Below are 25,731 nucleotides of genomic sequence, written 5' to 3'. Positions count from 1 at the left end.
AATAAGCAGACCTGTCAGTCATAATAAAGTATTGTCCAATATATTTCTGCACCCCACAGATGACAACTCACCATCTGACCATCAGGCCATGCTCCAGAAAGGTCTTCAGGTTAGGAAGTGTCTGTCGTAAATCCGGCGTCCCCAGTGAATGTTGATATCTTAACTGGAAGAGAAAGAAGATGATTCATGGCCCTTCTGAATTTCATATTGTAAAAAAAACAAAACAAATATAAACCTGTGATCGAAGACATAACTTACAGGCCCTAGAAAGAGGGGGCCCAACATGAGTTCGTTGCATCCCCTATTATTATTATTATATAATCTCTTCTCTATCTACAAGAGCAAACAAGCAGGTGCATCCCCTTTAATTGTTTACCCAGTCACAGCGCCGTACACTTGATTGTGGCTGTGCATGGTACTGCAGCGGAGTCCAGTCCAAGAAAATTAGACCGAGCTGCAGTACCATGTACAGCCACAACTAAATGTATAGCGCTGTAAATGAAGAGGAGGCGGACCCCCACCGACGAAAAAAGGATAGGCTATCAATATTACGGTCTCAGAAAACCACTGTAACCCAAAGATCATGTAAAGGAGATCGAGCAGAAGGGAGGGGGGGGGGGTGTCTCAGGGCAAACAAGTCCTATATTTCGAGGTGATGAGGGGCACCTTAACCAGACGGCGGTCCCGGATGGCGTTTTTTTTCCCATCTAAAATCCTAAGCCTAATGCATTAATGGAGTAGATTTTGGGTGGAAAATGTTTTTTTTTTTAAAGGGGTTGTACAGAAATCGAAAAACATGGCTACTTTCTTCCGAAAACAGCGCCACCACTGTCAACAGGTTGCGTCTGGTATTGCAGCTCCGTTCCATTGAAGTACATGGGTCTGAGCTGCGATATCACACACAACGTGTGCACAAATGTGGCGCTGTTTATAGAAGAAAGCAGTCATATTTTTCTATTTCTGGACTACCCCTTTAAAGAGAGAGTAGTCTATTGGCTTTTTGCTGTGAGTTACGTATTGTTCCCTGTTATCAGCCATTTCAGGCAGGGAAGAGGCCGACTAGAATTCTTTAATGCGATGAGAAGTCCAGAAACCTCCCTGTGATCGCTACTTTATGTCACATATTTCCAGACCCTACGTTTACATCCATATGTGTGACTGACATCAGCCGCCCCCATCAGAACAATGCTGCGCTATTATGAATTGACCATTTTAGGGCTACTGGCCCTTTAAATAGCATAACGTCCAATGACGCTCAGTGCCAGCAGATCATATGTTCTGACGGTCTATGAGGAGGGGACGGCTCCTCTATGTAATACACACAGTGATATTCTCCTTGGCTTCCCCGAGGTGCCATTCATGTGGAACTGATAAAATGTTCTGAGGGATGAAAGATTTATTGCTGTTGCTAGAACACAGATCAGGAAAATCCACGCGGGAGAAGTATAAATTAAGGCTGATACGGGTGGAGCGCCATCATTATCCAATGACAGATATAGGACGCGCCTGACCATAAATCAGCACAAACTGCGATCCAATCACTGCAGCCGCCAGGAATATTAAATAAAGGGGTTGTCAAGGGTTAGAAAAACATGGCTGCTGTATTCTAGTAACAGCGCCACACCGGTCCACAGGTTGTGTCTGGTATTGCAGCTCAGATCCATTAAGTTGAATAAAGCGGAGCTGCAATACCATACACAACCTGTGGACAGTTGTGGCGCTGTTTTTTTTTTGTGGGTTTGTTTTCTTAAAAGGAAAGCAGCCATATTTTTGTAATCCTCTACAACCCCTTTAAACTTATCGTGTTATAATACGGGCAACGTGCGCGTGAATATTAAAGGGACATCATATTCCACAATATCACTCCCATCATTACCTGTCCCCGGGAGCTCACAATCTAATCTCACACACTGGGTTAAATTTCATAGGCAGCAAATTCACCTATCAGGATGTATCTGTGACATAGAAGGAACCTGTAGGGAGATCACACAATCTCCACGCAGATATTGGCCCTGGTTGGATTTGAACCAGGGGGGGGGCCCCAGTGTTGCGAGGTGACAGAGTTAACCCCTTACAACAGGACAACTCCTTTTCTAAATACAGACCCTCTAGCGCAAGGGTCAGCAACCTTCGGCACTCCAGCTCTTGAGAAACTACAACTCCCAGCATGCAATGACAGCCAAGGGTCTTATTAATCCAGCCAAAGGCTGCCAGGGCATGCTGGGAATTGTAGTTTCATAACAGCTGGAGCGCCCAAGGTTGCTGACCCCTGCTCTAGCGGGTTGATGGAAGCTGCAGGCGACCCCTAAAGGGGAAAAGTAGCGTTATCAACTGAACAGGCAATCATGTAATACATAGTCGGGTTGAGTCTTTGACACGTTTTTTTCACGCGGAAGGGAAACAGACGCGACATGCCCTATCTTCGGGCGTTTACGTCTCTGACCTCCCATTGACATAAATGGGAGGTAGAGAAAGCGTTTTTCACAGAGTTTTTGCCCGCGGTGCTCAATGGCCGTGGGCAAAAAAAAAACGCTGCGAAAAAACGTGGCAAACTGCGTGCAGGCAGATCAAAATCTGCCTCAAAATTCCAGACGTGAATATTGCACCCAGTGCTTGGATCCTGGAATCACGTGAAAGTGATGTTTTAATAAAATCTAAACTTTAGTCCTTATATTCTAGTCGTGGCAAACATGTAACGTCATGGCGTGGTAGTGAGAGGGTTAAATGAGTTTTCTAGGGGCTTATTCACACCATTGTTGACTACATCCACGTGACTGCCATTAAAACAAACGGCCGTCACACGGACGCATATATTTTAATGGGGCCGTTCACGTGGCCGTTGTTTCAATTGACCGTGTGAAGGGTCCGTTTAAAAATAGAACATGTCCTATTTTCTTCCGTTTTCACGGATCCCTCCGGAGACTCAAGTCTATGGCAAACGGGTCCCGCACGGGTGAAACTCAGGCGTGAAAAATGTTCGTTTTCATGTCGGAGTTTCCCCACGTTCGTATGAATAAGCCCTAAGACGAATATCCTTAGAATGAACCATCAATACCTGATCAGTGCGGTTCTCACTCCTGACACCCCTGCCGATCAGACTCTCGAAGAAGATGCGGCACTCCAGTCTCGTTTACTCAGGCACAGCGCCGTACATTTGGTTGTGGTCATGCCTGGTACTGCAGCTCGATCAACATTCAAGTACCATGCACAGCCGCAACCAAAACGTACGACGCTGTGCCAGAGTAAACAACGAAGCATGGGTCCGATCATAATCCTCAAATTCCCAGGAAAACCCCTTTAGGCTCAATGCACACTATGCGTATTACGTGCAGTTTTTTTACGCGTACTTGCGTGCGGCAAATCTGCAACGTAATACAGTAGCAGCATAGTCAATGAGATTCCAAGATCACGTGGACTTCAAAAATCTCTGGTATCAAGAGCTCCGATTAGAGATAAGGGGCATGACATGTGCAATAAATATATATGTTTTTTCATACACAGTCTCTGTACTTCCTGCAGAGCTTGTGCTTATACTCAGAAGCCAATCTGAACAAGCAGAGCTGCAGCATAAAAAAAAAAAAAGGGGGGGGGGAGCCTCTGAGGGGACAAGAGGTGGATGTCAGACGACCACAGTAGACAATTCAGCCAAGTTGGGGTCACTGACCATTATCAAGCAGAGCTGTAGTGTAAAGCATGGGAGAAATGCATAAAAGCAGCCTTGAGCCGATGATACAAGATGTGGATTTCATACTTTTGTAAATGCGAGAGTTTCGGCTTTCCTCAACGTTTCCCGGTGTGAACCCAGAAGCTAGATCTGGGGATCGCATCTCTGGATCAGTGTCGGAAATCAGTGATCGTGTGTCGGGGGAGGGTAGGATTTCATGGTCAGCTACTGGAGAGGATTTTACATGAGACACAGGGCCTCACATGCCGTAATGAAGGGAGACAGTTTAATGAGCGCACTTATTTCACCCACATTGTGCTTGCAGCAGGCGGACACCACGTGATTGAATGGTGCCATGACCCACGTCAGGGAGCAGATGCCAAGGAATTCTCATTTCTGTGTAATAATCTAATATGTCGGGAATTGCTTTTCTTCCTCGAAGATAAATGGTTTCTTGCAGGACAGAGGGGGACTTGGCAGGACGTCTTCATTATACACAATAGATCTGTGAAAAGGCTGAAAATTGCTTGAGCCGTTCATTGATAAATGGTTCCCAGAGACACTGAAAGCACAGAAATGATCAGAACCAGAAGGAACAAGATGATATTTTCTTTGGCAAAGTCGTGTGGTTATAAGGATATCAAAACGAGACACGCAGGACTTCTTAATCTGCCTGAGAACGGTTTTCGGCAAGGGCACCCCCTTGATGCCATACCTTAAAGGGGATGTCCCATTATGATAACCCCCCCATCCATATGGCCTATAGAGGGGTCCGTTCAATGGCAGCAAAGTCTGGCTCTCACTATGGAGGACTCAACATTCTTGTATTACATGAAAAGCCCATTGAGATCAATGAAAATGGTGTAATGCCCCATTTCTCCTGTGGTGGCACTGTAGAGAAACTGGACACTTGCTGGCATGATCACATCTGATCGCTAGGGGTCCTAGCGGCAGAACAGTCTGATCTTATTGTTGGAGGACCCTTCTAACATTAAAGGGATTATCCAAAGTGGAGAACCCTCTTCTATATGGGCTTATGTATGGAAAAAGCAGAACACTGTGCTTGAATAGAAGGTTTCCTAAAATGTAATAGGTAATGCCAAATCTAGAAATTGCTAATGTTAAAGGGGTTTTCGGGGGTTGTAATACTGATCAGTGGCAATTATCTGCATGAAGGGGCTGTAGATCTCCAGCAAGTGAATGGGACTGAGCTGCAGTACCAGGCATATCCACAACCAAATGAACGGCACTGTGCCTGGAAAAACAATGATCGGCGGGGTTGCTGTGACTCAGACCTCCAGCAAGTAGATATTGATGGCCTGTCCAAAGGGTGTCCTATTAGCGGACTTATTTGAGAAGGCATCTCTTGGACCCTCTCCATAAGAACATATCAAGAACTGCATTTGGGTCACACACTTCTAAGTACCGGAGGACAGGAGACTGCTCAACTATAATGGATGATTTGTCAGCATCAGTCTTTCTGGTAAAACAAGAACCAACATTGCAGTTCCCAGCAGTTATTACCCATCGGACAGGGGGGGGGCAGAACGAGTTGCCCAAATAATACAACTGCTTTTTGTACCTCCAGCCAAAGACGAGACATTACCTGGGCTCCGATTTCTTTCCTTGGACTGAAAGTAGCTGTCTGGAACCCACCATTGTCAGCCATATTACCTCTCATGGGGCCAATTCTTCTATAATCTGGTCACTCAGAGGGATCCTTTCCTATCTCACCTCCCCTTAGCAGTCAATTGCAGCCTCTCTCTTATGCCACCTCTTGGCTGGTGTACTTTACGTCAATATTTAGAACCAAAAGAACGGTGCGCACCATTAATAAATCTGACGCATTTCTCCTCTAGGCCTTGCCCCTATTTTCTAGACACTTTCAACATTGTTGAATGAGGCGTAAAAAGTGTCTAAAACACTTCATAGATTTGGTACTTCACATGACTGTGGAGATATGCATCAGTGAGGGAGGAAGTAGCTAGCTTCTCCTCCTACATAGGTTTTAATAATCAATAGAGCTGCAGCGTGACAGAAAACTGCATAAAACAGATGGTAAGACCTGAAATTTTTCTAAAAGGCAAATGATAGCAGTTTTATTAACCATCAGAGAGATGGACTGTAAACGTTTTTTTCCTCCCTTTCCGCTATATATACGACTGCCATCTATGTCCAGCTTTGGGGAATCAAACAACGAACGCTCAACCTATTTGGTAACCTGACCCCGGATTCCACTCTACTGACCCGGAGCACAACCAACGAATCTTAAGGTATAAATTATACCCATTATAAAAGAAACCGGCGGCATAAGTGATATCAAGACGTTTTCTAATACACCTGACATGGCATCGGGGGTCCATCATTTTAGTACAGATCTCGGATTCTCCAATTTCCCCGACACACGTTGTCGTGAAAATCTCATCTGCCTTTTGCCACTATTAGGGTATGTTCACACAGAGTTTTTTGCAGGCCGAAAATTCTGCCTCAAAATTCCGTTTAGAATTTTGAGGCAGATTTTGATCTTTCATTTGCTGCGTTTTTCGCGCGCGGCTATTGAGTGCCGATGGGCAAAAACGCTGCAAAATACGCTTTCTCTGCCTCCCATTAATGTCAATGGGAGGTGAGAGACGTAAACGCCCGAAGATAGGGCATGCTGCTTCTCTTTCCCGTGAGACGGTTTTACCGCTCGCTGGGAAAAAAAACCCGCCTCCGCCTCCCATTGAAATCAATAGGAGCCATTTTCGGATGTTTTTCGAAGTGGTTTCCACGTCAAAAAACTCTGTGAACTGACCCTTAAAGGTATGTTCACACGACCAACTTTCAGCCGTTTTTCGGGCCGTAAAGAAAGATCGGAAGCAGAACGCCTCCAAACATCTGCCCATTGATTTCGATGGGAAAAAACGGCGTTCTGCTCCGACGGGGCGTTTTTTTACGTGGCCGTTTTTAAAACGGGTCACTTCTTGAGCCGTTTTCGGAGCAGTTTTTCCATCGACTCTATAGAAAAACTGCTCCAAAAAAATAGAATAGTCCAGTGTACAAATTGCGAAACTTTTGCATAGGAAACATTTTCAAAAACATCATTCGTGCAGATCATTTCATGATAGAAAAAAAAATAAAATTTTTTTTTGTAATGGTAAAGACACTTTAAACTTCTTCATTTCAACATAGAAGAAAAAAAATTCCAAGTAATGTAAACGGTGCGAAGAATAAACTAAACGGATTATAGGTTCTATCCGCCTGATACTGTTACAATGAGTGGAAACATTTCTAGATCATCTTCTTGCTTTGCCAGGATTATAAAGGTCCTGCGGAGAGATAAAATCCAATATGGAATTTATACGGTGCATTAGGGTCTGTTTATCCGCTCGTAGCTCGCCGTTTATTAGACGTGGAGGATGACACGTAAAATCGCTGCCAACGTTTAAGGGAGATGCTTTGTTTTATTGCCGTCTTAGAATTACAAATAGTCGCTATTCTTAGACCTAATAAAAAACGGTTACAGACGACATGAGGATGAAGCGCGCATTAAACCGTCACATGTTAAACCGAGCCGTCACATCGTATCTGGTGTGTGTTTGATCAAAACCACCACGACCGAGACCCCTCGTCTCCGGGCCAGACGTGCGCTATGCAGAAGGTTAATGCACCCAATTATAAATCAGACACAAAGTTACGTCCACGTCATGGACACACAAGAGCGTTACATTTGTATTACTTTTTTTTAAAGGGAAAATCCACCCAGTTGGCCGAACATTAGAGAAGTCGGTCGGACGAAAAAGCCGAGTTAGACCATGTCCTGAAACGAGCGAGTGTGACGGACGCCGACCGAAGGCAGACATCTGTGGAACGGTTGGTCGGCCATGTTGAATTTTTTCGGTCGTTGTCGCCAGCAGTCTTTGGAAAGTCATTCATGACAGATTTGCATCCCATCAATGGAAGCCCCGTCGCAGCCAAAGATCAAGATTGATCCTCGATTTGACATTTTATCCAGAATGTCAATCTTCACAGACCCTCTGAGCGAAAAGTCATACAGAAAACGTCCGTCTGAAATCCCTAATTATATGGCCGGTGGCTGGTCAGAAGACCGCATCGATTGAGTCCACTTAGGACATCCAAATTCTAGAGCGGAAAAATTCCCTTGACACGGCTCACTAGTTAAGATCGCCATAAACCTTAGATAGTGGTCGGTCGAACGCTGGTACGCCTGACAGCTATTCTTCACGGGACCCCCATACGCATGCTCGCTCGGCCGAGCATGCGCATGTGTTCTTAACAGGGAGTGGGGATTAAGCCACCTCTGGTGGCAGCTTATCTCCTTACAATCAATCATCCCGATCCTTCTTATGCACATTCGCCGTCAAGACACTCCCTACACATATGACGGCTGGTCACACCAAAATTGACGGGTTCGGCCAAGATTCACCTGGCCACCTTTAGACATTTGTTGCAGAAATTGAGTGTAACTAAAAAGTGTGCCAAATGGGTTTGATCCCTCCATAAAACTGTCCGAAACCTTCATTCTGGAGAATAGGTAACGCCCAATACTATAAAAAAGTCAATGATGTGAGGCTCAAACATCTATGACACATTAGAAGATCACTTTTGGCTGGATGTCCCCTTCGAATAGGATATGCCATAAATATCGGAAAGATCGGGAGACCATGAGGTCCCGCGACTCCTGTTTCTCGGTAGTTGAAGGAACGAGGAGGCCAAAATAGGAGAGCGGGAGTGTGCATGGCACAGAAATCGCAATAGGACATATGGAAATAGCCAAGCAAGACCTACTAGTCTTTTCTTCGGCTAGCCTCTACGGGTAAATTGAATTTATGTTTCTGCGCACATTAACGAACGATGATTCTCCACCGGCGTTCGGTATTGTGAACGGTCATTCATAGAATTTCTATCATCCATTGAAACATTATGGACGACTTCTATCGAACGCCGATCACAAACGACTACGTAACGCTCCCACTATAGGAGAAGATGGTTAGAGGGGTTTTCCAGGTTTTAGGAAAGGAGTTATTTTTTGGATAATTCATAGTTCTACAATATTCCAATAGACTTTCTGTATTTATTCCGCACGGTTTTCAAAATCTCTGCTTGCTGTCATTCAATAGGAAACCATCTTTGTGGACTTCCATTAGAAGTATGTGTATCAGAGCTGTGTCTTCTAACAATCTCCTCCATGCTGCTGGAGCTTCTACCGTATATTTGTCATATATAGAGATAGGAGAGCAGGATTCTCCTCTTCTATGTGCGCAGCGCATAGAAGAAATTATAGATGGGCTGTAAAATCGCCCGTAAATACAGACCCTGTCATTTCTATCGCTGACGGACCGCTTCCCGTATATTTGCCGAAAAAACAAATAGGACATGTCCTATTTTTTTATTTTAAAGGACCGTGCTCCGATACTTTATAATGGCCTGTAAATACAGACGGCTGTCCGCTGCCGACCGTGCCCATGGAGAACTGCAGAGGGGAAAACTGCTAAATAATCCAGAATACAATATATTATGGCTGGAAACAGTGTTATTCCTTATGTCCACACATATGACAGCTTATTCTGATAGATTAGATACGATTTAATGGAGTTCAGGGTCCTCAGCTCTTGGTCAGAGTGGAGAGCGGTTACATAGAGCGCCTCTGGAGGTACTGTCCTGTATTACACAGACATGAATGGACAAGGTGTAATACTTTATTTACCCTGTGGTGGTGCTGCAGGGAAACGGAACACTTACTGCCAGATTTGTCCACAAATCAGAGCTGATCACAGGTGGTCATAGCAGGAGTAAAAGGATATGGGACCGATTGAAGTTTTGTATTAAATGTTGTCATTTCAACCATTGCAGATATATTGTTTATGTCCCTAAGATCAGAAGACAATGACATCACTGGATCCCGCAACTCTACATGCCACCTTCATGGGTTCACGGGAAGGTCACTACGAGACGTCTCCGGCATCCGCTCTACAGGTGCGGAGATCCCATTACCGCTGCAGTGAACTGTCTGAAAAACGTTTTATTCCCATTTTCCACAAAGTATCAGATCGTGTTAAGACAGACTGTCCAAGAAAAACACGGCGATGCAGACGCTCCTCTGTGACACTTCTCTGCAGAGATTTGTTACAGAGAAGTAACGATCCATCTATGTTGTCATTACAAAGGCCGAGACATTTAGGATAAGGTGATAAAAGAAAAGGAACTAAAATATTTCTATCAATTAAAGGCGAAGCATGATCCTTAAGTGTAAAACTCCGTGCAGAATAAGTCCTTATTATAATTTTCTAGCAGTCGAAGCTTTGTTTTTCTAATACTGAGCTTTAAATTGCGCGCACAGACATTGAGTTGCATGATAACATTCTTCAGCCACTAGAGGGAGCTCACTGAACACTGTTTTCCTACATACGCATTAAGCTCCCCCTAGTGGTGGCTGCAGGCAAAAAGAACTTACTAACTTTTGTCCATGTAGGGTCTTTACAGCTCAGGGGTTCTCTAGTTTACAAAACCCATCTCTCCCCACATAGAGCGCGCGCCCTCCCTCTCCCCACATAGGGCGCGCGCCCTCCCTCTCCCCACATAGGGCGCGCGCCCTCCCTCTCCCCACATAGGGCGCGCGCCCTCCCTCTCCCCACATAGGGCGCGCGCCCTCCCTCTCCCCACATAGGGCGCGCGCCCTCCCTCTCCCCACATAGGGCGCGCGCCCTCCCTCTCCCCACATAGGGCGCGCGCCCTCCCTCTCCCCACATAGGGCGCGCGCCCTCCCTCTCCCCACATAGGGCGCGCGCCCTCCCTCTCCCCACATAGGGCGCGCGCCCTCCCTCTCCCCACATAGGGCGCGCGCCCTCCCTCTCCCCACATAGGGCGCGCGCCCTCCCTCTCCCCACATAGAGCGCGCGCCCTCCCTCTCCCCACATAGAGCGCGCGCCCTCCCTCTCCCCACATAGAGCGCGTCTCCCTCTCCCCACATAGAGCGCGTCTCCCTCTCCCCACATAGAGCGCGTCTCCCTCTCCCCACATAGAGCGCGTCTCCCTCTCCCCACATAGAGCGCGTCTCCCTCTCCCCACATAGAGCGCGTCTCCCTCTCCCCACATAGAGCGCGTCTCCCTCTCCCCACATAGAGCGCGTCTCCCTCTCCCCACATAGAGCGCGTCTCCCTCTCCCCACATAGAGCGCGTCTCCCTCTCCCCACATAGAGCGCGTCTCCCTCTCCCCACATAGAGCGCGTCTCCCTCTCCCCACATAGAGCGCGTCTCCCTCTCCCCACATAGAGCGCGTCTCCCTCTCTCCACATAGAGCGCGTCTCCCTCTCTCCACATAGAGCGCGTCTCCCTCTCTCCACATAGAGCGCGTCTCCCTCTCTCCACATAGAGCGCGTCTCCCTCTCTCCACATAGAGCGCGTCTCCCTCTCTCCACATAGAGCGCGTCTCCCTCTCTCCACATAGAGCGCGTCTCCCTCTCTCCACATAGAGCGCGTCCCCCTCTCTCCACATAGAGCGCGTCCCCCTCTCTCCACATAGAGCGCGTCCCCCTCTCTCCACATAGAGCGCGTCCCCCTCTCTCCACATAGAGCGCGTCCCCCTCTCTCCATAGAGCGCGTCCCCCTCTCTCCATAGAGCGCGTCCCCCTCTCTCCATAGAGCGCGTCCCCCTCTCTCCATAGAGCGCGTCCCCCTCTCTCCATAGAGCGCGTCCCCCTCTCTCCATAGAGCGCGTCCCCCTCTCTCCATAGAGCGCGTCCCCCTCTCTCCATAGAGCGCGTCCCCCTCTCTCCATAGAGCGCGTCCCCCTCTCTCCATAGAGCGCGTCCCCCTCTCTCCATAGAGCGCGTCCCCCTCTCTCCATAGAGCGCGTCCCCCTCTCTCCATAGAGCGCGTCCCCCTCTCTCCATAGAGCGCGTCCCCCTCTCTCCATAGAGCGCGTCCCCCTCTCTCCATAGAGCGCGTCCCCCTCTCTCCATAGAGCGCGTCCCCCTCTCTCCATAGAGCGCGTCCCCCTCTCTCCATAGAGCGCGTCCCCCTCTCTCCATAGAGCGCGTCCCCCTCTCTCCATAGAGCGCGTCCCCCTCTCTCCATAGAGCGCGTCCCCCTCTCTCCATAGAGCGCGTCCCCCTCTCTCCATAGAGCGCGTCCCCCTCTCTCCATAGAGCGCGTCCCCCTCTCTCCATAGAGCGCGTCCCCCTCTCTCCATAGAGCGCGTCCCCCTCTCTCCATAGAGCGCGTCCCCCTCTCTCCATAGAGCGCGTCCCCCTCTCTCCATAGAGCGCGTCCCCCTCTCTCCATAGAGCGCGTCCCCCTCTCTCCATAGAGCGCGTCCCCCTCTCTCCATAGAGCGCGTCCCCCTCTCTCCATAGAGCGCGTCCCCCTCTCTCCATAGAGCGCGTCCCCCTCTCTCCATAGAGCGCGTCCCCCTCTCTCCATAGAGCGCGTCCCCCTCTCTCCATAGAGCGCGTCCCCCTCTCTCCATAGAGCGCGTCCCCCTCTCTCCATAGAGCGCGTCCCCCTCTCTCCATAGAGCGCGTCCCCCTCTCTCCATAGAGCGCGTCCCCCTCTCTCCATAGAGCGCGTCCCCCTCTCTCCATAGAGCGCGTCCCCCTCTCTACATAGAGCGCGTCCCCCTCTCTACATAGAGCGCGTCTCCCTCTCTACATAGAGCGCGTCTCCCTCTCTACATAGAGCGCGTCTCCCTCTCTACATAGAGCGCGTCTCCCTCTCTACATAGAGCGCGTCTCCCTCTCTACATAGAGCGCGTCTCCCTCTCTACATAGAGCGCGTCTCCCTCTCTACATAGAGCGCGTCTCCCTCTCTACATAGAGCGCGTCTCCCTCTCTACATAGAGCGCGTCTCCCTCTCTACATAGAGCGCGTCTCCCTCTCTACATAGAGCGCGTCTCCCTCTCTACATAGAGCGCGTCTCCCTCTCTACATAGAGCGCGTCTCCCTCTCTACATAGAGCGCGTCTCCCTCTCTACATAGAGCGCGTCTCCCTCTCTACATAGAGCGCGTCTCCCTCTCTACATAGAGCGCGTCTCCCTCTCTACATAGAGCGCGTCTCCCTCTCTACATAGAGCGCGTCTCCCTCTCTACATAGAGCGCGTCTCCCTCTCTACATAGAGCGCGTCTCCCTCTCTACATAGAGCGCGTCTCCCTCTCTACATAGAGCGCGTCTCCCTCTCTACATAGAGCGCGTCTCCCTCTCTACATAGAGAGCGTCTCCCTCTCTACATAGAGCGCGTCTCCCTCTCTACATAGAGCGCGTCTCCCTCTCTACATAGAGCGCGTCTCCCTCTCTACATAGAGCGCGTCTCCCTCTCTACATAGAGCGCGTCTCCCTCTCTACATAGAGCGCGTCTCCCTCTCTACATAGAGCGCGTCTCCCTCTCTACATAGAGCGCGTCTCCCTCTCTACATAGAGCGCGTCTCCCTCTCTACATAGAGCGCGTCTCCCTCTCTACATAGAGCGCGTCTCTCTCTCTACATAGAGCGCGTCTCTCTCTCTACATAGAGCGCGTCTCTCTCTCTACATAGAGCGCGTCTCTCTCTCTACATAGAGCGCGTCTCTCTCTCTACATAGAGCGCGTCTCTCTCTCTACATAGAGCGCGTCTCTCTCTCTACATAGAGCGTGTCTCTCTCTCTACATAGAGCGTGTCTCTCTCTCTACATAGAGCGTGTCTCTCTCTCTACATAGAGCGTGTCTCTCTCTCTACATAGAGCGTGTCTCTCTCTCTACATAGAGCGTGTCTCTCTCTCTACATAGAGCGTGTCTCTCTCTCTACATAGAGCGTGTCTCTCTCTCTACATAGAGCGTGTCTCTCTCTCTACATAGAGCGTGTCTCTCTCTCTACATAGAGCGTGTCTCTCTCTCTACATAGAGCGTGTCTCTCTCTCTCTCTCTCTCTGGAGGACCTATCCTGTCCTGTATTACACAGATAACACATTGATATGAATGGACACTGTGTAATACTTCATTTCCCCTGTGGTGGCGCTGCAGGGAAACTGAACACTTACTGCCAGTTTTTCCTACATTTTGTGAATAGTTTATTATCAAGGGACAATGCTAACAAGTAATATGCAAAGTAGAGAGCCCCTTAAAGAAATTAATCTGCACAGAATATACTACTTTAAAAAAAAATCTAAACACATTATTTATTATAAGGAAATCCACAGCTGATAAACTGTAATAACACGAGAGACAAACCTGAGCAATGTTCTTGTTGAGAAGATAAACACCGTAATCAAACTGAAGCTTCTCACCTCCTTTTGGATACAAAGGAAACCTGAAAAATAACGAGAAAGAGAAATCACGAGGCCGTAATAAAAACGAAACAACGAGCAAATCACAACCAATTATAAACACAGCAGAAATATCAGGAAAATCAGCATGGATTATACTAGTTATATTCTTCTATATAGGGGCAGTATTATAGTAGTTATATTCTTGTGTATAGGAGCAGTATTATAGTAGTTATATTCTTGTATATAGGGGCAGTATTATAGTAGTTATATTCTTGTATATAGGAGCAGTATTATAGTAGTTATATTCTTGTATATAGGAGCAGTATTATAGTAGTTATATTCTTGTACATAGGGGGCAGTATTATACTAGTTATATTCTTCTATATAGGGGCAGTATTATAGTAGTTATATTCTTGTACATAGGGGGCAGTATTATACTAGTTATATTCTTCTATATAGGGGCAGTATTATAGTAGTTATATTCTTGTATATAGGGGGCAGTATTATAGTAGTTATATTGTATATAAGGGGCAGTATTATAGTAGTTATATTCTTGTATATAGGGGCAGTATTATAGTAGTTATATTCTTCTATATAGGGGCAGTATTATAGTAGTTATATTCTTGTATATAGGAGGAGTATTATAGTAGTTATATTCTTGTATATAGGGGGCAGTATTATAGTAGTTATATTCTTGTATATAGGAGGCAGTATTATAGTCGTTATATTCTTGTATATAGGGGCAGTATTATAGTCGTTATATTCGTGTATATAGGGGCAGTATTACAGTAGTTATATTCTGGTATATATAGGAGCAGTATTACAGTAGTTATATTCCTGTATATAGGGGCAGTATTACAGTAGTTATATTCTTGTATATAGGGGCAGTATTATAGTAGTCACATCCTTGTATATAGGGGCAGTATTATAGTCGTTATATTCTTGTATATAGGGGGCAGTATTATAGTAGTTATATTCTTGTATATAGGGGACAGTATTATAGTAGTTATATTCTTGTATATAGGGGGCAGTATTATAGTAGTTATATTCTTGTATATAGGGGTAGTATTATAGTAGTTATATTCTTGTATATAGGGGCAGTATTATAGTAGTTATATTCTTGTATATAGGAGCAGTATTATAGTAGTTATATTCTTGTATATAGGGGCAGTATTATAGTAGTTATATTCTTGTATATAGGGGCAGTATTATAGTAGTCACATCCTTGTATACAGGAGGCAGTATTATAGTAGTTATATTCTTGTATATAGGGGCAGTATTATAGTAGTTATATTCTTGTATATAGGGGCAGTATTACAGTAGTTATATTCCTGTATATAGGGGCAGTATTACAGTAGTTATATTCTTGTATATAGGGGCAGTATTATAGTAGTTATATTCTTGTATATAGGAGCAGTATTATAGTAGTTATATTCTTGTATATAGGAGCAGTATTATAGTAGTTATATTCTTGTATGTAGGGGGCAGTATTATAGTAGTTATATTCTTGTATATAGGGGCAGTATTATAATAGTTATATTCTTGTATATAGGGCAGTATTATAGTAGATATATTCTTGTATATAGGAGCAGTATTATAGTAGATATATTCTTGTATATAGGGGCAGTATTATAGTAGATATATTCTTGTATATAGGGGCAGTATTATAGTAGTTATATTCCTGTATATAGGGGGCAGTATTATAGTAGTTATATTCTTGTATATAGGGGACAGTATTATAGTAGTTATATTCTTGTATATAGGGGGCAGTATTATAGTAGTTATATTCTTGTATATAGGGGCAGTATTATAGTAGTCACATCCTTGTATATAGGAGGCAGTATTATAGTAGTTATATTCTTGTATATAGGGGGCAGTATTATAGTAGTTATATTCTTGTATATAGGGGCAGTATTATAGTAGTCACATCCTTGTATATAGGAGGCAGTATTATAGTAGTTATATTCTTGTATATAGGGGCAGTATTATAGTAGTCACATCCTTGTATATAGGGGCAGTATTATAGTCGTTATATTCTTGTATATAGGGGGCAGTATTATAGTAGTTATATTCTTGTATATAGGGGACAGTATTATAGTAGTTATATTCTTGTATATAGGGGCAGTATTATAGTAGTTATATTCTTGTATATAGGGGCAGTATTATAGTAGTCACATCCTTGTATACAGGAGGCAGTATTATAGTAGTTATATTCTTGTATATAGGGGCAGTATTATAGTAGTTATATTCTTGTATATAGTGGCAGTATTATAGTAGTTATATTCCTGTATATAGGGGCAGTATTACAGTAGTTATATTCTTGTATATAGGGGCAGTATTATAGTAGTTATATTCTTGTATGTAGGGGGCAGTATTATAGTAGTTATATTCTTGTATATAGGGGCAGTATTATAATAGTTATATTCTTGTATATAGGGCAGTATTATAGTAGATATATTCTTGTATATAGGAGCAGTATTATAGTAGATATATTCTTGTATATAGGAGGCAGTATTATAGTAGTTATATTCCTGTATATAGGGGGCAGTATTATAGTAGTTATATTCTTGTATATAGGGGACAGTATTATAGTAGTTATATTCTTGTATATAGGGGGCAGTATTATAGTAGTTATATTCTTGTATATAGGGGGCAGTATTATAGTAGTTATATTCTTGTATATAGGGGCAGTATTATAGTAGTTATATTCTTGTATATAGGAGCAGTATTATAGTAGTTATATTCTTGTATATAGGAGGCAGTATTATAGTAGTTATATTCCTGTATATAGGAGGCAGTATTATAGTAGTTATATTCTTGTATATAGGGGGCAGTATTATAATAGTTATATTCTCGTATATAGGGGCAGTATTATAGTAGTTATATTCTTGTATATAGCGGGCAGTATTATAGTAGTTATATTCTTGTATATAGGGGACAGTATTATAGTAGTTATATTCTTGTATATAGGGGACAGTATTATAGTAGTTATATTCTTGTATATAGGGGACAGTATTATAGTAGTTATATTCTTGTATATAGGAGCAGTATTATAGTAGTTATATTCTTGTATATAGGGGGCTGTATTATAGTAGTTATATTCTTGTATATAGGAGCAGTATTATAGTAGTTATATTTTTGTATATAGGGAGCAGTATTATAGTAGTTACATTCTTGTATATAGAGGGCAGTATTATAGTAGTTACATTCTTGTATATAGGGAGCTGTATTATAGTAGTTATATTCTTGTATATAGGGAGCTGTATTATAGTAGTTATATTCTTGTATATAGGGGCAGTATTATAGTAGTTATATTCTTGTATATAGGAGGCAGTATTATACTAGTTATATTCTTGTATATAGGAGCAGTATTATAGTAGTTATATTCTTGTATATAGGGGGCAGTATTATAGTAGTTATATTCTTGTATATAGGGGCAGTATTATACTAGTTATATTCTTGTATATAGGAAGCAGTATTATAGTAGTTATATTCTTGTATATAGGGGGCAGTATTATAATAGTTATATTCTTGTATATAGGGCAGTATTATAGTAGATATATTCTTGTATATAGGAGCAGCATTATAGTAGATATATTCTTGTATATAGGGGCAGTATTATAGTAGATATATTCTTGTATATAGGGGCAGTATTATAGTAGTTATATTCCTGTATATAGGGGGCAGTATTATAGTAGTTATATTCTTGTATATAGGGGACAGTATTATAGTAGTTATATTCTTGTATATAGGGGGCAGTATTATAGTAGTTATATTCTTGTATATAGGGGCAGTATTATAGTAGTCACATCCTTGTATATAGGAGGCAGTATTATAGTAGTTATATTCTTGTATATAGGGGACAGTATTATAGTCGTTATATTCCTGTATATAGGGGCAGTATTACAGTAGTTATATTCTTGTATATAGGAAGAAGTATTATAGTAGTTATATTCCTGTATATAGGAGGCAGTATTATAGTAGTTATATTCTTGTATATAGGGGGCAGTATTATAATAGTTATATTCTCGTATATAGGGGCAGTATTATAGTAGTTATATTCTTGTATATAGCGGGCAGTATTATAGTAGTTATATTCTTGTATATAGGGGACAGTATTATAGTAGTTATATTCTTGTATATAGGGGACAGTATTATAGTAGTTATATTCTTGTATATAGGGGACAGTATTATAGTAGTTATATTCTTGTATATAGGGGGCAGTATTATAGTAGTTACATTCTTGTATATAGAGGGCAGTATTATAGCAGTTATATTCTTGTATATAGGGAGCTGTATTATAGTAGTTATATTCTTGTATATAGGGAGCTGTATTATAGTAGTTATATTCTTGTATATAGGGGCAGTATTATAGTAGTTATATTCTTGTATATAGGAGGCAGTATTATACTAGTTATATTCTTGTATATAGGGGAAGTATTATAGTAGTTATATTCTTGTATATAGGGGGAAGTATTATAGTAGTTATATTCTTGTATATAGGGGCAGTATTATACTAGTTATATTCTTGTATATAGGAAGCAGTATTATAGTAGTTATATTCTTGTATATAGGGGGCAGTATTATAATAGTTATATTCTTGTATATAGGGCAGTATTATAGTAGATATATTCTTGTATATAGGGGGCAGTATTATAGTAGTTATATTCTTGTATATAGTAGCAGTATTATAGTAGTTATATTCTTGTATATAGGGGCAGTATTATAGTAGTTATATTCTTGTATATAGGAGCAGTATTATAGTAGATATATTCTTGTATATAGGGGCAGTATTATAGTAGATATATTCTTGTATATAGGGGCAGTATTATAGTAGTTATATTCCTGTATATAGGGGGCAGTATTATAGTAGTTATATTCTTGTATATAGGGGACAGTATTATAGTAGTTATATTCTTGTATATAGGGGCAGTATTATAGTAGTTATATTCTTGTATATACAGGCAGTATTATAGTAGTTATATTCTTGTAAATAGGAGCAGTATTATAGTAGTTATATTCTTGTATATAGGGGGCAGTATTATAGTAGTTACATTCTTGTATATAGAGGGCAGTATTATAGTAGTTATATTCTTGTATATAGGGGGCAGCATTATAGTAGTTATATTCTTGTATATAGGGCAGTATTATAGTAGTTATATTCTTGTATATAGGGGCAGTATTATAGTAGTTATATTCTTGTATATAGGGGGCAGTATTATAGTAGTTATATTCTTGTATGTAGGGGGCAGTATTATAGTAGTTACATTCTTGTATATAGAGGGCAGTATTATAGTAGTTATATTCTTGTATATAGGGGGCAGTATTATAGTAGTTATATTCTTGTATATAGGGGGCAGTATTATAGTAGTTATATTCTTGTATATAGGGGCAGTATTATAGTAGTTATATTCTTGTATATAGGGGGCAGTATTATAGTAGTTATATTCTTGTATATAGGGGGCAGTATTATAGTAGTTATATGCTTGTATATAGGGGGCAGTATTATAGTAGTTATATTCTTGTATATAGGGGGCAGTATTATAGTGGTTATATTCTTGTATGTAGGGGGTAGTAGTATAGTAGTTATATTCTTGTATATAGGGGGCAGTATTGTTGTAGTTATATTGTTATACACAGGGGGCAGTATTATAGTAGTTATATTCTTGTATATACAGGCAGTATTATAGTAGTTATATTCTTGTATATAGGGGGCAGTATTATAGTAGTTATATTCTTGTATATAGGGGCAGTATTATAGTAGTTATATTCTTGTATATACAGGCAGTATTATAGTAGTTATATTCTTGTAAATAGGAGCAGTATTATAGTAGTTATATTCTTGTATATAGGGGCAGTATTATAGTAGTTATATTCTTGTATATAGGAGCAGTATTATAGTAGTTATATTCTTGTATATAGGGGGCAGTATTATAGTAGTTACATTCTTGTATATAGAGGGCAGTATTATAGTAGTTATATTCTTGTATATAGGGAGCTGTATTATAGTAGTTATATTCTAGTATATAGGGGCAGTATTATAGTAGTTATATTCTTGTATATAGGAGGCAGTATTATAGTAGTTATATTCTTGTATATAGGGGCAGCATTATAGTAGTTATATTCTTGTATATAGGGGCAGTATTATAGTAGTTATATTCTTGTATATAGGAGCAGTATTATAGTAGTTATATTCTTGTATATAGGAGCAGTATTATAGTAGTTATATTCTTGTATATAGGGGGCAGTATTATAGTAGTTACATTCTTGTATATAGAGGGCAGTATTATAGTAGTTATATTCTTGTATATAGGGGGCAGTATTATAGTAGTTATATTCTTGTATATAGGGGCAGTATTATAGTAGTTATATTCTTGTATATAGGGGGCAGTATTATAGTAGTTATATTCTTGTATATAGGGGCAGTATTATAGTAGTTATATTCTTGTATGTAGGGGGCAGTATTATAGTAGTTACATTCTTGTATATAGAGGGCAGTATTATAGTAGTTATATTCTTGTATATAGGGGGCAGTATTATAGTAGTTATATTCTTGTATATAGGGGGCAGTATTATAGTAGTTATATTCTTGTATATAGGGGCAGTATTATAGTAGTTATATTCTTGTATATAGGGGGCAGTATTATAGTAGTTATATTCTTGTATGTAGGGGGCAGTATTATAGTAGTTACATTCTTGTATATAGAGGGCAGTATTATAGTAGTTATATTCTTGTATATAGGGGGCAGTATTATAGTAGTTATATTCTTGTATATAGGGGGCAGTATTATAGTAGTTATATTCTTGTATATAGGGGCAGTATTATAGTAGTTATATTCTTGTATATAGTGGCAGTATTATAGTAGTTATATTCTTGTATATAGGGGCAGTATTATAGTAGTTATATTCTTGTATATAGGGGCAGTATTATAGTAGTTATATTCTTGTATATAGGGGCAGTATTATAGTAGTTATATTCTTGTACATAGTAGGCAGTATTATAGTAGTTATATTCTTGTATATAGGGGGCAGTATTATAGTAGTTATATTCTTGTATATAGGGGGCAGTATTATAGTAGTTATATTCTTGTATATAGGGGCAGTATTATAGTAGTTATATTCTTGTATATAGGGGGCAGTATTATAGTAGTTATATTCTTGTATATAGGAGCAGTATTATAGTAGTTATATTCTTGTATATAGGGGGCAGTATTATAGTAGTTACATTCTTGTATATAGAGGGCAGTATTATAGTAGTTATATTCTTGTATATAGGGGGCAGCATTATAGTAGTTATATTCTTGTATATAGGGGCAGTATTATAGTAGTTATATTCTTGTATATAGGGGCAGTATTATAGTAGTTATATTCTTGTATATAGGGGACAGTATTATAGTAGTTATATTCTTGTATATAGGGGACAGTATTATAGTAGTTATATTCTTGTATATAGGGGACAGTATTATAGTAGTTATATTCTTGTATATAGGAGCAGTATTATAGTAGTTATATTCTTGTATATAGGGGGCAGTATTATAGTAGTTATATTCTTGTATATAGGAGCAGTATTATAGTAGTTATATTTTTGTATATAGGGAGCAGTATTATAGTAGTTACATTCTTGTATATAGAGGGCAGTATTATAGTAGTTACATTCTTGTATATAGGGAGCTGTATTATAGTAGTTATATTCTTGTATATAGGGAGCTGTATTATAGTAGTTATATTCTTGTATATAGGGGCAGTATTATAGTAGTTATATTCTTGTATATAGGAGGCAGTATTATACTAGTTATATTCTTGTATATAGGAGCAGTATTATAGTAGTTATATTCTTGTATATAGGGGGCAGTATTATAGTAGTTATATTCTTGTATATAGGGGCAGTATTATACTAGTTATATTCTTGTATATAGGAAGCAGTATTATAGTAGTTATATTCTTGTATATAGGGGGCAGTATTATAATAGTTATATTCTTGTATATAGGGCAGTATTATAGTAGATATATTCTTGTATATAGGAGCAGCATTATAGTAGATATATTCTTGTATATAGGGGCAGTATTATAGTAGATATATTCTTGTATAAAGGGGCAGTATTATAGTAGTTATATTCCTGTATATAGGGGGCAGTATTATAGTAGTTATATTCTTGTATATAGGGGACAGTATTATAGTAGTTATATTCTTGTATATAGGGGGCAGTATTATAGTAGTTATATTCTTGTATATAGGGGCAGTATTATAGTAGTCACATCCTTGTATATAGGAGGCAGTATTATAGTAGTTATATTCTTGTATATAGGGGACAGTATTATAGTCGTTATATTCCTGTATATAGGGGCAGTATTACAGTAGTTATATTCTTGTATATAGGAAGCAGTATTATAGTAGTTATATTACTGTATATAGGAGGCAGTATTATAGTAGTTATATTCTTGTATATAGGGGGCAGTATTATAATAGTTATATTCTCGTATATAGGGGCAGTATTATAGTAGTTATATTCTTGTATATAGCGGGCAGTATTATAGTAGTTATATTCTTGTATATAGGGGACAGTATTATAGTAGTTATATTCTTGTATATAGGGGACAGTATTATAGTAGTTATATTCTTGTATATAGGGGGCAGTATTATAGTAGTTATATTCTTGTATATAGAGGGCAGTATTATAGCAGTTATATTCTTGTATATAGGGAGCTGTATTATAGTAGTTATATTCTTGTATATAGGGGGCAGTATTATAGTAGTTATATTCTTGTATATAGGGGCAGTATTATAGTAGTTATATTCTTGTATATAGGAGGCAGTATTATACTAGTTATATTCTTGTATATAGGGGAAGTATTATAGTAGTTATATTCTTGTATATAGGGGGCAGTATTATAGTAGTTATATTCTTGTATATAGGGGCAGTATTATACTAGTTATATTCTTGTATATAGGAAGCAGTATTATAGTAGTTATATTCTTGTATATAGGGGGCAGTATTATAATAGTTATATTCTTGTATATAGGGCAGTATTATAGTAGATATATTCTTGTATATAGGGGGCAGTATTATAGTAGTTATATTCTTGTATATAGTAGCAGTATTATAGTAGTTATATTCTTGTATATAGGGGCAGTATTATAGTAGTTATATTCTTGTATATAGGAGCAGTATTATAGTAGATATATTCTTGTATATAGGGGCAGTATTATAGTAGATATATTCTTGTATATAGGGGCAGTATTATAGTAGTTATATTCCTGTATATAGGGGGCAGTATTATAGTAGTTATATTCTTGTATATAGGGGACAGTATTATAGTAGTTATATTCTTGTATATAGGGGCAGTATTATAGTAGTTATATTCTTGTATATACAGGCAGTATTATAGTAGTTATATTCTTGTAAATAGGAGCAGTATTATAGTAGTTATATTCTTGTATATAGGGGGCAGTATTATAGTAGTTACATTCTTGTATATAGAGGGCAGTATTATAGTAGTTATATTCTTGTATATAGGGGGCAGCATTATAGTAGTTATATTCTTGTATATAGGGGCAGTATTATAGTAGTTATATTCTTGTATATAGGGGCAGTATTATAGTAGTTATATTCTTGTATATAGGGGGCAGTATTATAGTAGTTATATTCTTGTATGTAGGGGGCAGTATTATAGTAGTTACATTCTTGTATATAGAGGGCAGTATTATAGTAGTTATATTCTTGTATATAGGGGGCAGTATTATAGTAGTTATATTCTTGTATATAGGGGGCAGTATTATAGTAGTTATATTCTTGTATATAGGGGCAGTATTATAGTAGTTATATTCTTGTATATAGGGGGCAGTATTATAGTAGTTATATTCTTGTATATAGGGGGCAGTATTATAGTAGTTATATGCTTGTATATAGGGGGCAGTATTATAGTAGTTATATTCTTGTATATAGGGGGCAGTATTATAGTGGTTATATTCTTGTATGTAGGGGGTAGTAGTATAGTAGTTATATTCTTGTATATAGGGGGCAGTATTGTTGTAGTTATATTGTTATACACAGGGGGCAGTATTATAGTAGTTATATTCTTGTATATACAGGCAGTATTATAGTAGTTATATTCTTGTATATAGGGGGCAGTATTATAGTAGTTATATTCTTGTATATAGGGGCAGTATTATAGTAGTTATATTCTTGTATATACAGGCAGTATTATAGTAGTTATATTCTTGTAAATAGGAGCAGTATTATAGTAGTTATATTCTTGTATATAGGGGCAGTATTATAGTAGTTATATTCTTGTATATAGGAGCAGTATTATAGTAGTTATATTCTTGTATATAGGGGGCAGTATTATAGTAGTTACATTCTTGTATATAGAGGGCAGTATTATAGTAGTTATATTCTTGTATATAGGGAGCTGTATTATAGTAGTTATATTCTAGTATATAGGGGCAGTATTATAGTAGTTATATTCTTGTATATAGGAGGCAGTATTATAGTAGTTATATTCTTGTATATAGGGGCAGTATTATAGTAGTTATATTCTTGTATATAGGGGCAGTATTATAGTAGTTATATTCTTGTATATAGGAGCAGTATTATAGTAGTTATATTCTTGTATATAGGAGCAGTATTATAGTAGTTATATTCTTGTATATAGGGGGCAGTATTATAGTAGTTACATTCTTGTATATAGAGGGCAGTATTATAGTAGTTATATTCTTGTATATAGGGGGCAGTATTATAGTAGTTATATTCTTGTATATAGGGGGCAGTATTATAGTAGTTATATTCTTGTATATAGGGGCAGTATTATAGTAGTTATATTCTTGTATGTAGGGGGCAGTATTATAGTAGTTACATTCTTGTATATAGAGGGCAGTATTATAGTAGTTATATTCTTGTATATAGGGGGCAGTATTATAGTAGTTATATTCTTGTATATAGGGGGCAGTATTATAGTAGTTATATTCTTGTATATAGGGGCAGTATTATAGTAGTTATATTCTTGTATATAGGGGGCAGTATTATAGTAGTTATATTCTTGTATGTAGGGGGCAGTATTATAGTAGTTACATTCTTGTATATAGAGGGCAGTATTATAGTAGTTATATTCTTGTATATAGGGGGCAGTATTATAGTAGTTATATTCTTGTATATAGGGGGCAGTATTATAGTAGTTATATTCTTGTATATAGGGGCAGTATTATAGTAGTTATATTCTTGTATATAGTGGCAGTATTATAGTAGTTATATTCTTGTATATAGGGGCAGTATTATAGTAGTTATATTCTTGTATATAGGGGCAGTATTATAGTAGTTATATTCTTGTATATAGGGGCAGTATTATAGTAGTTATATTCTTGTACATAGTAGGCAGTATTATAGTAGTTATATTCTTGTATATAGGGGGCAGTATTATAGTAGTTATATTCTTGTATATAGGGGGCAGTATTATAGTAGTTATATTCTTGTATATAGGGGCAGTATTATAGTAGTTATATTCTTGTATATAGGGGGCAGTATTATAGTAGTTATATTCTTGTATATAGGAGCAGTATTATAGTAGTTATATTCTTGTATATAGGGGGCAGTATTATAGTAGTTACATTCTTGTATATAGAGGGCAGTATTATAGTAGTTATATTCTTGTATATAGGGGGCAGTATTATAGTAGTTATATTCTTGTATATAGGGGGCAGTATTATAGTAGTTATATTCTTGTATATAGGGGCAGTATTATAGTAGTTATATTCTTGTATATAGGGGGCAGTATTATAGTAGTTATATTCTTGTATATAGAGGGCAGTATTATAGTAGTTATATTCTTGTATATAG

General features: G+C 39.7%; 1 protein-coding gene across 1 annotated transcript in view; it reads right to left on the bottom strand.

The window, feature by feature from the left end:
• The window catches only part of UVRAG (UV radiation resistance associated), a 103,375-nt gene that overhangs the window by 10,975 nt on the left and 66,669 nt on the right, over positions 1 to 25,731 (bottom strand). The window contains exons 13-14 of the mRNA XM_075851339.1: positions 13,863 to 13,941; positions 72 to 163 (exon numbers count right to left, since the gene is read on the bottom strand). Of these exons, the coding sequence (XP_075707454.1) occupies positions 72 to 163; positions 13,863 to 13,941 (171 nt within the window). The remainder of the gene's footprint in view (positions 1 to 71; positions 164 to 13,862; positions 13,942 to 25,731) is intronic.

Source organism: Rhinoderma darwinii, chromosome 2 (assembly GCF_050947455.1).
Source record: "Rhinoderma darwinii isolate aRhiDar2 chromosome 2, aRhiDar2.hap1, whole genome shotgun sequence".
NCBI lineage: Eukaryota > Metazoa > Chordata > Amphibia > Anura > Rhinodermatidae > Rhinoderma > Rhinoderma darwinii.
This window is presented reverse-complemented; position numbering and strand designations above follow the sequence as displayed.